General features: G+C 53.1%; 2 protein-coding genes across 5 annotated transcripts in view; one reads left to right on the forward strand and one right to left on the reverse strand.

Annotated features, from left to right (window-relative positions):
* The window catches only part of Mrnip (MRN complex interacting protein), a 23,390-nt gene extending 15,242 nt beyond the window's left edge, over positions 1 to 8,148 (forward strand). Inside the window, exons 3-6 of one of the 2 annotated variants that reach the window (XM_023713070.1) lie at positions 3,528 to 3,616; positions 5,330 to 5,402; positions 6,090 to 6,245; positions 8,067 to 8,148. In XM_023713070.1, coding sequence (XP_023568838.1) covers positions 3,528 to 3,616; positions 5,330 to 5,402; positions 6,090 to 6,245; positions 8,067 to 8,069 — 321 coding nt within the window. In that variant the 3' untranslated portion in view covers positions 8,070 to 8,148. Of the gene's footprint in view, positions 1 to 3,527; positions 3,617 to 5,329; positions 5,403 to 6,089; positions 6,503 to 8,066 lie in introns of those variants that run through there. The other variant, XM_004629419.2, reaches the window with a different exon arrangement.
* The window catches only part of Sqstm1 (sequestosome 1), an 18,288-nt gene continuing 12,051 nt past the window's right edge, over positions 6,576 to 12,812 (reverse strand). For 2 of the 3 annotated variants that reach the window (XM_023713069.1, XM_004629420.2), the window contains exons 5-8: positions 12,335 to 12,415; positions 8,385 to 8,608; positions 8,103 to 8,295; positions 6,576 to 7,206 (exon numbers count right to left, since the gene is read on the reverse strand). In XM_023713069.1, coding sequence (XP_023568837.1) covers positions 7,052 to 7,206; positions 8,103 to 8,295; positions 8,385 to 8,608; positions 12,335 to 12,415 — 653 coding nt within the window. In that variant the 3' untranslated portion in view covers positions 6,576 to 7,051. The remainder of the gene's footprint in view (positions 7,207 to 8,102; positions 8,296 to 8,384; positions 8,609 to 12,334; positions 12,416 to 12,812) is intronic. The other variant, XM_023713068.1, reaches the window with a different exon arrangement.

Here is a 12,812-nt window from a genome sequence, read left to right on the forward strand (position 1 = left end):
GTCACTACACAGATTGGAATCGTACTGATTCTCCTGTTTTCAGCCTCCAAGCACTGGGATTATAGGCGCATGCCCCTGTGCCCAGTCTCATTCACCATCTGAGTGTGCTCCAAGAGCGGGCAGCACGAAACACCAAGGATCAAACCCTGGCCCCTGCATCTGCCTCAGCTTTAATCCACTGGGCTATCTGGCCAGCCCAAGGTTTCCTTTTTGTATGAGAAGAAAGAAAAGCTTCCACTCTTGTTCTCACAAACTCAAAAATCAGAGATGTAGCTTGTAAGGCCAATCAGTAAAAAAAGAGAAGATGGAGAGGGAAAAAAAAGATGTCAGCAGCTTTGATGTGTGCATAGTCATGCGTGGAGACAAGATGGCAACACCCCTGATCAAAACAAAAACAAAAACAGCGATTTACTAAATAAAGTAAGTAGAGGCCCGCTGACTTAGCAACGGACAAGACTAAGCAGCTAGAAAGAAAAACAAGCCCACATTCCTTCCCTACCCACAGCTAGAAAACCAGGAAACAACATCCTGTGCCTTGAGAGTTGTCTCCTGTTTCCAGCCTACAGGACAGAGTGCAGGGAGGGAGGGAGAAGGAAATGTGCAGAGAAAAACAGTGTGCCCTGCGTGGCCTTCTTGGCCCCTGGCACCCGAGCTTTTCTTGGTGGCTGCCCACCCAAAATACAGGCTTCTGGCTGGAAAAGCCAAAGTGCCCTCAGCTAGTTCTCTTAGACATGGAGCACCAGGACTGGCGAGATAGCTCAGCAGACTAAGCACCTGCTTACTCCAGCACCACATGCTGCCCAGCCCCATCCCCAGGTGCGCTGAGCCGGCCATCAAGACCTGGCGTGGTGGCCCAAGACTGTAATCCCAGCGCCAGGGAGGCTGAACACAGGCACACTATGAGTCTGAGCTGCGTAGTGAGACTCTGTACCAAATACAAGGGTTTTTTTTGTTTTGTTTTGTTTTTGCAGAACCAGGGATTGAACTCAGGCCTTTGACTTATCAGGCAAGTACTTTACTGAGCTATCTTCCTGGGCCAACAATAAAGATTTTTAAAAAGAGGGCCCAGGTGGGGCCAGGGAGATTGCTCAGTAGAGTAAGCACTTACCTGGCAAGCGCAAGGGCCTGAGTTCAACCCCCGGTTCTGCAAAGAGAGGCCGGGGAGATAGCTGAGAGGTACAAAGTGCCCACTTTGACAAGCTTATCCCTTGCACCACATGCCACACTGGCCCTGCCCCCAGGGTGGGCTGAGCCAGCCACAAAAAAAGACAGAGGACCACCAAGGTATCCCAGGTCCTTCCCCAAACAAAGTATTGGGCAAGATAGGCCAAAAACAGTGCAGGGTTTATTTCAAAGGGGAAGGGTCTTGGGGTAGGGGAGAAAGCAGCTCTAGAGTGAACTTGGGTTGAAAAAGGATAGGATAAAAGCGAAAGTAACAGTGCACTTTGCGCCATCCCCATAGGAAGATACTGAGGGGTTGGGTGAGCCACGCACGCTGTGCCCTTCTCTACAGCAACCTCTCTTGGAGCCACGAGGTCCACCACGGGGTCCTGGGAGTTACTTGGCATAGCGCTGGAATCTTGTCGCTGGCTCTGCATGCCCCACAACTGGGTCATCTTGACTTCCCTGATTTTTGAGTCCCATGTTAGAACCACCCTAGAGCTGTGAAGCTACACACATCCTCTCCACGAGCCCTCTGCCCACTGCTCAAGTTGGCACCACTACCTACAGGTAACCTTTGTCCTGGAGTAAGAAGAGCTGCCCCACAGCTGCGCACCTGCCTCAGCCTGGTGTGTGCCTCCAGGTGGTTTCATGGCTGGCGCAGATGATGGGGCTCCTCTGAGTGCTTACCTCATCCCTCTGCATCCCGTGGAGCGCCCACTCTCCTAGACCCAGGAACTCCACCGTGGCCTGCAGGAAAGGCCACACGTGTGCCTCCTTCTCTGCACACTGCACTGCATGGGCACACCAGCGCTGTGTTGTGGTGCACACCTGGAACCCCAGCACCCAGCTGAGGCGCGAGCATCACTTAGTTCAAAGCCAGCCTCCATGGAATAGTGAAACCCTGTTTTTATTTATTTATTTATTTATTTTTATTTTTTGTCTCAAAGAGACAATCCCTGATCCCACAAAAAACAAAACAAACAAACAAAAGACAAAGAGAAAAAAAGGTCAAATTGTAATTGTTCCTTAGATGGCAGGATTAGGGATGGGGAAATAGCTCAGTGGCGGAAGCACCCGCCTACCAAGCACAAGGTCCCAAGTTGTCTACCATACCAAAAAAAAGGAAAAAAATGCTATTAGGGGGCTGTGGAGATGGCTCAGTGGAATAAGCATTTCCCTGCAAGCGCAAGGGCTTGAGTTCAAGCCCCAGCTCCACCAAAAAAAGAAAAAAAAGTTACTACAATCTTAGAGTACTCATTTCCGGCTGAAATGACCTGGGAGGTAGGCATGGTGGAGCGTATCTTGTAGTCCCAGCACTAAGGAGGCTGAAGCATGAGGATTGCCATAACCTCATCTCAAAAAAATAAAAGAACTCATCCTAGCACTATTTTTTTGACGGAACCAGGGATTGAACTCAGATCATTGCATTTGCCAGTCAAGCGCTTATCCTACTGAGCCATCTCCCCGGCCCCAATCCTAGCACTCTTGAGGCAGGAGGATCACAAGTTTGAGACCAGCCACACCAATTTAGCAACTGAGACTATCTCAAAAATAGGAATTAGAAGGGGCTGGGGATTTGGCTTAGTGGTAGAATGCTTGCCTAGCAAGCTGGAAGCCCTGGGCTCAGTCCTCAGCACTAAAACCAAAAAATAAACCTCTCCTAAAAAAAAATTAAAATACGGGCCAGGGAGATAGCTCAGTTGAATAAGCACTTAAGGGCCTGAGTTCAACCCTCGATTCCGCCAAAAATAAAAAGTAAGAATTAGAAAATAAAGTGGGCTGAGGGTGTAGTTCAGTACAAAAGCCCTAGGTTCAATCCCCAGTACCACCAAAAAAAATCTCTATAAAGCAGCAGCAGAATAGGCACCTGGCAGATGCTGGCCGCCCCATCCCGCCCCTCCACCACCACCTTGGCCGGGTGGAACATAGCAGTCCTGCTCTCCAGGGGGACTGGCACACACAGAGTAATTCAGTACAGGTTCCATAGCAAGTAAGCAGTTGCTAAGCCAAATGAAGTACATCGTTCTGCCCTGTATTCTATCAGAGCAGGTGTCACTTCATATATTTTGATAGCTTTTCTAGTGACCCTTTTTTATGTTCACGACCCATTTCATGCAGGGCTTTGGGGTGAGTTTGTCTTTGATGGTGGAATTCAGGAGCCGGGGGCCGCTGGGTGGACTGAAGCTTCAGAGCCTGCTAGTTCGTACCCACCCTGCAAAGAGCACACGCAGGCCGAGGTTCCCAGCATTGCTCTGGGCATTTTCAAATCTTGCAGAATGCAGTTCATTCTCCCTGAGGTGCAGCTCAGATGGATCTGTTTCTCAGCATTCTCCCAGGGCTTTCGTGTGTGTTTTCTTTTTCAGGATTATGGTGAGGGCTCTGGTGCTGACTGCAGACACCATGTTCAAAAACTAAATCTGCTGCTGGGCCAGGCTTCTGAGCTGTCCCTCAGGTACAGTGGCTTCAAGGGTACATTCACTTACCCTGCTCTGTCTTGACCAGGTAATGGTGGCAGTCAGTGAAGAGATCCTTAGATTCTGTATTTTATAATATGGCAGATTAAATGCCCTGAGCAATCCTCCCAGAGGAAATGCTGGTTACAGTATTTCAAATGCACTAAAGCACCAAGTGAATTTCAGCACTTAGGAAAGCAGAGGCAGGATTACAAGTTCAAGTTTTACTTTGAGAACCTGTCTCAACAGGCCGGGGTGATGGCTGAGTGGAATTAAGCACTTTCCTGGCAAGCGCGAGGGCCGCAAGTGAGGGCACACACAGCAAGGCTGAGGCTGTAGCAGTGGAAGGAAGCCCTCGGCCCTGCACACATGCTCGCCTGGGCGCGGCATGCGCAGCCCCAGTAGGTGTGGGAGCAGTTGGGCTGAGCTGCCCTGCCCCCCACCCTTCGGGCTACCCAGTGCCCCCCAAGCCAGCCTCCCCCAAAAGACCCACCAGGGGCTTGCAGCTTTGTGGGTTCTCTAGCACAGCCATAACACCAACTGTCCCCCCTCAGATTCAGCTCACTTGCTGGAGCAGCTCGCAGAACTCAGATACATTCACTGACTTCGTATGAAAGGTGATGTCTTCTTTGGGTTTTTGAACAGGGTCGGGCTGAACTATGTAGCCCAGGCTGGCCCTAAACTTGGGTCAGTCCTCTTGCCTAGAGCTCGAGCGCTGGATCCTAAGTATATAACACCACACCAGGCACAAAGTACACTTTTCGGGGCTGGGGAAATGGCTCAGTAGAATAAGCACTTGCCTGGCAAGCCCAAGGGCCTGAGTTCAGTCCGCGGTTCCGGGGGTGGGGGGGACACAGAACCTTGTGCTTGGTAGGCAGGCACTTTAAGCCACTGAGCTCCCTGGCTTTTAATGTTTTTACATTTGTTGAAGCTAGAAAAGGAGTATACTTTGAAGCCCAGAGGGTAGGGGAAGGAGATTTTCATATTGAGAATTTTGAGTTTATTCCTCTTTATGTATATCAGGCCTTGGGAAGATCATCCTATCAAATGCTCACTTGCCATTATACCATGTATACTCATTTATTTTTTTGGGTTTTTTTTTGGGGGGGGGGTGCCACAGCTCACCTGAAGGCAGGGCTGGTGCAGCATGTGGTGCCAGTGATCTAACCGAACCACAGTCCTCTGTGCCTGCCTAAGCTTGCTTAAGCAGGTGCTTTAATCCACTGAGCTGTCTGGCTGCTACTTTGAAGCAGGGTCCTCACCATGTAGAGCAGGTTGGCCTTGAACTTGCTTGTGCAACCCAGGCTGGCTTGAGTTCACGGGACCCATCCTCTGCCCCAGAGTACTGAGATTATAGGCATGCCTCACCACACCTGGCTTTGTCTTGAGTTAGGCCTTTGCTGCACAGTCCTGGGTGGCCTCCAACTCATGGCAACCCTCCTGCCTCAGCCTCCTAAGCACTGAGGTGATATAGACATACATACCCCACCATGCCTGGCTAGAATTGGCTTTAAAGATGTGGCTGATCAGTGTGGCCAGTGTAGCCAATCCACAAGCTTCGTATCAGCAAGGCCGTGCCGGACAGGTGTCTGCAGGGCAGAAGGGAGGGGCACCAGGCAGGGTCCCACCCTAGTGGGTGGAGTTTCCTCCTGGCCTCTGAACTGAGGGTATTCTTTGCTGACAGCTGAACAGTTATCACCTTTCTTCCCCAGGAAAGGAAGCATGAGTACAGCACACCCTCCACATGGCCTGAATGATGACACCGAAGTCACTGTGGAATCACAGGTCAGTGCGGACTGTGCACGAGCAAGCCTGGAGTGCGCTGTGCAGCGCAGCACACCGTGTGGACTACACCCAGGGCACAGGCTGAGCTCACACCTCAGCCCCCCACAGCTCTCACCTGTTCCATTTCTCACACAAGGTCTTTCTGCAGTGCCTAGGCTAGCCTTAAACCTTGTACACGGTCCGTCCTAACAGGCATAGCTGTGCCTCCGGAGTCTGAAAGTTCCGGCGCAACCTGGCCACAATAGCAAGTTCCATGCCAGTCTGGGATATGGAGACCCCATCTCAAAACCCAAAACAAAGCGAGCTGTAGATTCCTTGTCTGGCAGCCACCAGGGAGTGGCTGTGCAGCTTTTTGGTGAGCACAGCAGGTGCAGGAGCAGAGCCACCTTGTCAGTGTCCATACTGCTGGAACTCTAAAGAGCTCCGCTGGCTCTCGAAGGGGCAGAAGCCAGGTCCAGTGCCCTCACCCTCAGCACCTGGGCTCGGTGCTGCATCCACACCCTTTCTGGAGCCTCATATTCCACCTGACCAGAAGGTCCACAGCTAGGGCACCAGTGACACCTGGGGACTCAGCAAGGAAGGGGGGAACAGTAGGGGGATACTGTGATCTTGGGACCAGAGAAGATGCCAGCAGGGCAAGATGGCTAGCCACACCCAAGATACTTTCTCAGGTTTGTCTCTGTTTAGGCTGACACCAGTGAACCTGGTCCTCTTTGGATAGACCAGCCCGGCCCAGCCCCAGTCCCAGCCCCTTCTAAGTGGACACAATTTCTCCTGTTGCCTGGAAACAGCTCCCAGATGGACATGGACCCACCATCATCCATACAGAGGGGACCCAGGCCAGTAAGTCCAGCACAGGCCAAGTCCCCTGAGGAAGGCCGCTTCTGTGGGCCCACCACGCCACCTCAGGCCACACCAGGCCACGCCAGGCCCTGGGGGGAGACCCCAGGGCCAGCCTGGGTCACAGGGACCTCTTGGGCTGGGTGTGGGCCTGGAGCACAAGGGCCTTTACAGACCCCACCCATGCAGTGGAGCAGCCTCTTTACCACCGGGGAGGACTTCGATGATGATCTGTGAGGCAAGACAGCTGCACACCAAGGTGAAGTTGGCCAGAACAGATCGCCTTGGGCCAGGCCACCAGGGACCACTTGACAATAAGTGTGACACAGCGGATTAAAGTGCATATGCTGTTTAATGACAGGCAATTCCAAATCAGCAAACAGGGTGGCTACAATAGGATTCTCTTACTTTAAGAACAGCTACTACATTTGGAAATGAGACTAGAGTGGCTACACAGGAGGCCGCTGGGTGACTTCCCTAACAAGTCCCTTGCCACTTCTGGCAGGAAACCCCTTAGCCTGTGCCTTGCCACCCCCAAATACACAGACAGTGACAACATCAACTAAGTGTTGGTATGGTCATTTGTAAGAACAAGCACAAGGCCACAGGCAAGATCTGTGTTGCTGGTGATGGTGGCAGGGACAGCAGAGGACCTGGCAGTCATGCCCTGTCCCCTGCCCTCTGCCCCATGGCTCATCCCCACCCCAAGATTGTAGAAGGACACCAAGAAAGTACCCTCATGGGCCTGCTGCTCTAGGCTACCTCAACACAATTAGGAGAAAGGAAAGCAGGCCCAGGCCAGGGCTGCGTCACAGTGATGGTGGCCCGGCATACTGGATGGCGTCCAGCGCAGCCCCGATGTCATAATTCTTGGTCTGCAGGAGCCGGGTGAGCCAGCCACCTTCATCTGAGAATCCCATGGACAGCATCTGTGACAGGGACTCGATCAAGCGTGGGTCAGCCTCTGCCAAGACAGTAACAGAGCACTAAGGGTCAGAGGTGAGTCCTGGCCAAACCTCAGCCTGCAGAGGGGCACAGCAGGTGCACAGCAGGCCCCACAGGCCCTGTACACCATAGCAGCCAGCCAGTGGCCCCTATGAACTTCACTGCCCAGCACCATGGTCACTAGTACTCATGAGGCTGAGACAGGAGGACCACTTCAGCCAGGCAATTTGAGACCAGCCTGGGCAATGCAACAACCAAGACTCATCTCAACTGCTGAAGCACCACCTCTCAGACACCAACGTGAACCTCACCTTGGGGTCACAGGCTCTTTCCACCATTTAGAGATGGGAGTTTGCCCCCCAGGCTCCAAGGCAGGAGCCAACACCATCCTGGCCCGAAAGATAACTCCCTGCTGCTCTGAACACCTGTGCCTCAGAAGGTGGTATCAGCTGGGCTGAGGCAGGTGCCAGCCTCCACCTGCAGGTGGGCTCCAAGCCCAATGCAGCTTCCATGCTGAACATTAACACCCCCAGTAGCTCCCTCTTGAAATGAGACAAGGTCTCTACATAGCTGAATTGCCCAAGCCAGGCTTAAACTTCACCACCTTCCTGTGGTTCTGGGTCACAGGCATGCACCACTGTGCAATTCTTGATCCAGCTGTTAACTTTATTTTGTCCGGATCAGCCCAACCTAAGGGAAGGGCTGGTGCGACATGTGGTGCTGGGGATCGGACCATGGTCCCCCCCCCTTGTGACTGCCTAAGCAGGCGCATTAGATCACTGAGCTATCTCAATGGCCCCTAGCTGTTAACTTTTAGAGATGAGGAAACTGGCTTCAGTTTCCTTCACATTGACATAAAGGAACTCATTTTTTTGTCAGTAACAAGCCCCACAGGAGGGGCCAGCTGACCCTTGCCTGGTGGGAGATGCGGGTACAAGGCTGCCTCCAGCCCTGTGGGCTCCTCCTGAGCAGGGTCCAGAGAATTTGGCCCTTCTGACTCTGGCATCTGGAGAGACTGCAGCTCCCCTGTGGATGGGTCCACTTCCTTTGAGGACAGGTGAGTCCAGTCCTCATCTCCACCCGAACCATTGTCCGATTCCATCTGTTCCTGGAGGGAAACAGTGCCGTGAGTGCGTGCAGGCAGGCAGGCAGGCCACGCCAGGGGACTGGGACCCAGCAGGGGAGGGGGCAGCCTACCTCTGTCTGCCCCGGAGACTCCAGGGCAATCATCTTCATCTGCTCTGCCAGAGACTGTGTGGCACCATCACCATCAGGTTTTCGAGGTTCAGAAGAACAGCTGCTGGGCTGGGAGCTGCCCTTGTCCTCAGTGCCAGCGCTCTCAGGGGAGGCGCTCTCAGGGGAGACAGGTGTCAGGCGGCTTCTCTTCCCCCCATGCTCAACGTCAATATCTACCTCAATGCCTGGAGGCCAAGCAACAGGCACTGAGGTCAGGGCCTCCCCTGCAGGGGGAGGCTACAGGCTTACAAAGCTCACTGGGCCTTCACTGTGTCTGGAGGGTGGAGCAGGTCACCTGGCATGTGAGGACACACCCCTTGGCCTCAGCTGAGTCATGGCCATGTAAGACTGCACAAGCTAAAAATGGTGGTCACCCCCATCAAGGGTCCCAAACACAGAACTACTTTGGATACCCTGGCCCCTGATCCCCAGCTTTAAGAAACGCACGCCTAACATGCGACTGGCCCCTAGCTGTGAACTTCAGAGATGAGGAAGCTGACTTGGGGCAGGCCCAAGAGTTAACATGGGCCCATACCCAAGGTCAGCTTTTGACCCAACTCCACAGGGACCAGTGTGGAGACCACGGCCGCCCCAGGGGTGCAGCAGGCCATGCAACACGAGGCTGACAGCACAGGCCAGCCTGGCCACGCCAGCTCACTGGCAGAGGGCAGAATCCCTCGGCTCCAGTTGACCTCCCCGTGTCCAAGGGCCTGGAGCAAGCAGCGCCTCCGCCTGCCACCAAGCTCAGATCTGCTCCCTTTCCTTTTCTCTCTGAAGAGCAATTTTGGGATGAAACATCTAGTGAATCTGAGCCACTGTGGAAGCTGCCCCTTGGTGGGCTGAGCTGCAGCCTTGTCTCCTCGCAGATTTTCCCACTTTGCTACCCTCAGGTGCTAACCTTGTGTTCTCCCACAGCTCCATGGCTTTGTGCACACTCCCTGGGCTGCCTGGGTAGCCTTCCCCTCACCCAAATGCCCTCCCTCTGCAAGGCTGTTTGTAGCACCTCTGTTCTCAGGGTTTCTTTATTGGGTTTAAAACCCAGTGAATATTAAGAATGCGTAGCAGATGACGTTTTTGATGTTGGGAGCCAGACGTCTCTACCACTGAGCTGCCCAAAGGCATAGCTACCCTGTCCTCACATGGGTTGCTTTAGCTAGCTGTGACAATCCAGATGAAAAGCCACTGCAGGGCAGACGTCCAGGAGGGCGCACACTCTGCCCCAAGGTCAGCATCAATTCCAAGGAACTCCCTGGTTCCCATGACAATTTCCTCTTCAGTCTTCTGTCTTCTCTGGGATTCCAGGACGACCTTAATTTTCTCATCCTTTTTGAACTTGTTTCATTTTGGAATACATGTTCTCTCACTATGGAGAGGGAGCTGACAGTGCATGTGCTATGTACATATGATATGTAGTTTTAGTCTAGGGCTTAGCCATAAATGACAATCTGTACAGCATGGGTACAGTTTTCCCTTAAATCTCTATCCAGGTGACTGAATGCGTGCACATGCAAACCAGATGGTGAAGTGTACTAGCATTGAGACAGTCACAAAAAGGGCCTAGGCCTTTGGAAGTTTTCCTTCTATTACTCTGCCTCCATTACCTTTCTGTCCCTTCTCTGCTACAGCCTGGTGTGCCAAGCACATACTTTTCACTGCCATCAGGCCCTGTCCCGCTCATGCAGCCAGACCCCCTTCATGTGGCCCCAGAAAGGAACTAAGGCAAAGGCCACAAACACACCCTTGCTGTGGGGCAGCCACGGGGAAGCCAAGGAGCTATGGCCACCCTCTGGGTCACTCAAGACCCACACCTGGCTCCTCCCCCACGGGCTGTTACAGGCAAGGACCAGGCCCTGGTGTCTTTGTGACCTGCATAGCAGGCTGTGTCACTGGTCCCTAAGCAAGTGACTCTGTCCACTGCCCAGCCGCATAGATCACTGGACATGTCAGTCCCATACCACTTCCATTCCAGAACTGACACCGGTCTTGTGTTACTGCTTTCCATTCTTTCTCCAGGGTCCCTACACTTTGAGTAGAGGAGGATGTTAACTGGCTTGCCCAGCACACACACGGCCCTGCATCATCAGCCCCCAGCACCGCATACATGCAGTTTCTTTTCAGCTTTTCATTATGAAAATATATTCAAGCAAAGTCAGGCATGGTAGCACATGCCTGTAAGTCCAGTGCGTGGGAGGCTGAGTCACAAGGACCCTCCAGTTCCTGGGATACCAGGAGAGACCTTAACTCAGAAAACAAAAGGTTCAGGCAAACGAAAATTAAAAGAATAACCCTGAATACCCATACTTTTTACTCCAACATCTGCAAGATCACTATTGAGGCACTTGAGCAGCTCAGACACAGTGGGACCCAAGGTGACCCAGCCAGCTTCTGACATACAGGTAACTTGGCACCATCAGAAAGTTGGGCTGGGCATCTGGACTGTGGAGGTCCTCTCCTGGACTAAGCCTGGGGGTTGTGACTGGCTCTACTGCAGCCACTTTACAGAATGCCCACACCAGGGCTGACATGGGCCTCCGTGGAGGGAGGGGCCCTGGCCCCCAGGCTAGTACTGGCGAAAATACGGCAATTTTAATAGGGTTTCCACACAGCCTAGACACCCCTCACCCTCCAGAAAAGTCTATTGGTCAGCTTGGTGCTCAGCCAGGCTGGAGACGTGCTGGCCACGGCCGAGAGCCCCAGGCTAGCGGAACAGATCTGTCCCAAGGGAGTAGCAGGCCAGGACCAGGCACACATGCGCTTCTCCATGGCACACTGCTCCGTGGGTCAGCCTGGGAAAGTGCCAGAGCCTCCACCACAGGGCTACGGGTCTACCTCAGTGGCATGGCGTACACTCGGGATGTCAGGACCTGGGCATCAGTTATTTCTCAGTCCAAACCCTGCTCACTGCAGAAGCCAAGAGTAAGCTGAGCAATTCCACATGGCCTTTCCCAGCTGCACCACGAGCAGGCTGAGCATGAGGGATCGGGTTGCCCAACCTGGAGCCACTGCAGGCATGGCTGGTGGCCCTCTGCAGTCCGCTCTTCAGTGCAGGACCCACCTCTTGAACTGAGACTCCCTGTCAGGAAGCCTGGCACCTACTCTGCCTCAACCCTCAGAGGAAGGTGTCAGGTAGGGACTACAGCCCATGGTGGTTAGTGGCACACAGCTTGTATCAAGTCCAGTACACACTATGCCCAGAGGCACCCACGATAGGTGTCAGTCGAAACTCTGCCTCCATCACTGCTCCCCAGTGGGGCACTGGGCCAGCATGCAGAGAGAGGCACCCAGGGAAGGTCTGAGAGGTACCAATAGAGAGGGTAGGTGAATAGTAGCCACTACCAGGTCAGCCCAATTCCCAAGGCGAGCTTAGGGAAAAGGAAAGCGTGAAGGCCGCCAAACAGCAGATTAAAGCCCGCAAGCAGGCGCAGGGGCTGGAGGTTTGATCCCCAGGCCTGTCGTGCCGGCCCCACCCCCGGGGTACCCTGAGACAACAATTGGGACTGGGCATGGTGGTGCGCGCCTGTAATCCCAACTTCTGGGAGGCAGTAAAGAGGATCGCCAGGAGTCCAATCTAGTAGTGAGACCCTGAACGCCCTGTAGACCCTTCCCTTACAAAAAGAAAAAAGCACAGACCAAAGACCAGCCACCCCGCAAGCAACAGTCGGATCACCTTACTCCTAAAGTCCTCAGGAACACAGCTCACTATCAGACTCCACGAGGAGGGCTAGAGGTTTGTCAGGGAATTCAGCCTGGCACATGCAAAGGTGTGTCTGAGGCACCAAAATACCTGAGGGTCAAACAGCCTGGTTTCCTATTCCTGCACAACACACCAGGTGGAAGCTACAGAGAGGTCATGTGCATGCCAAGGCACCTACCCACTCGGGTGATGTCAAAGGATGGACAAAGTCACTTACCCAGAGGGCTGAGGGCAGCTGCCACGCTCTCCCCTACATTCTTCAGGAAATTCACTCTGGGATCTTCTGATGGGCCAGAAGCTTTGGTTTTACAAATAAAGATGATATCCTTAATTCAGTGTTTTTGACGCCCATCACAGTCCTAGCACCTGCATGCCAAGGTCCCTAGTATCTCAGGAATTGCCATCTCAGGACACCTCACGCCTGCAGCCCACACTGTGCTTCACCTACCTCCCCCACCTCCCCGCACTCCTCAGCCTAGGCCCAGGGCTCAGTGTTCAGTGTACGATATCCTTGTCCTGTATATGCTGTTCATTCCAAATCAAACTATACTCCCAGCTTTGTCCCAAACACTGAGGTGAATTCAAAGACAGTCATCCCAAGACACACATGTGTAAATATCGTATAGTCTCCCTAGTATAAGAACTCCAAAGAAGAAATACAAATAGAAAGATATAATACAAGTGAAAGGAAAGCA

This window comes from Octodon degus, unplaced genomic scaffold, assembly GCF_000260255.1.
Source record: "Octodon degus isolate 3935 unplaced genomic scaffold, OctDeg1.0 scaffold00029, whole genome shotgun sequence".
NCBI lineage: Eukaryota > Metazoa > Chordata > Mammalia > Rodentia > Octodontidae > Octodon > Octodon degus.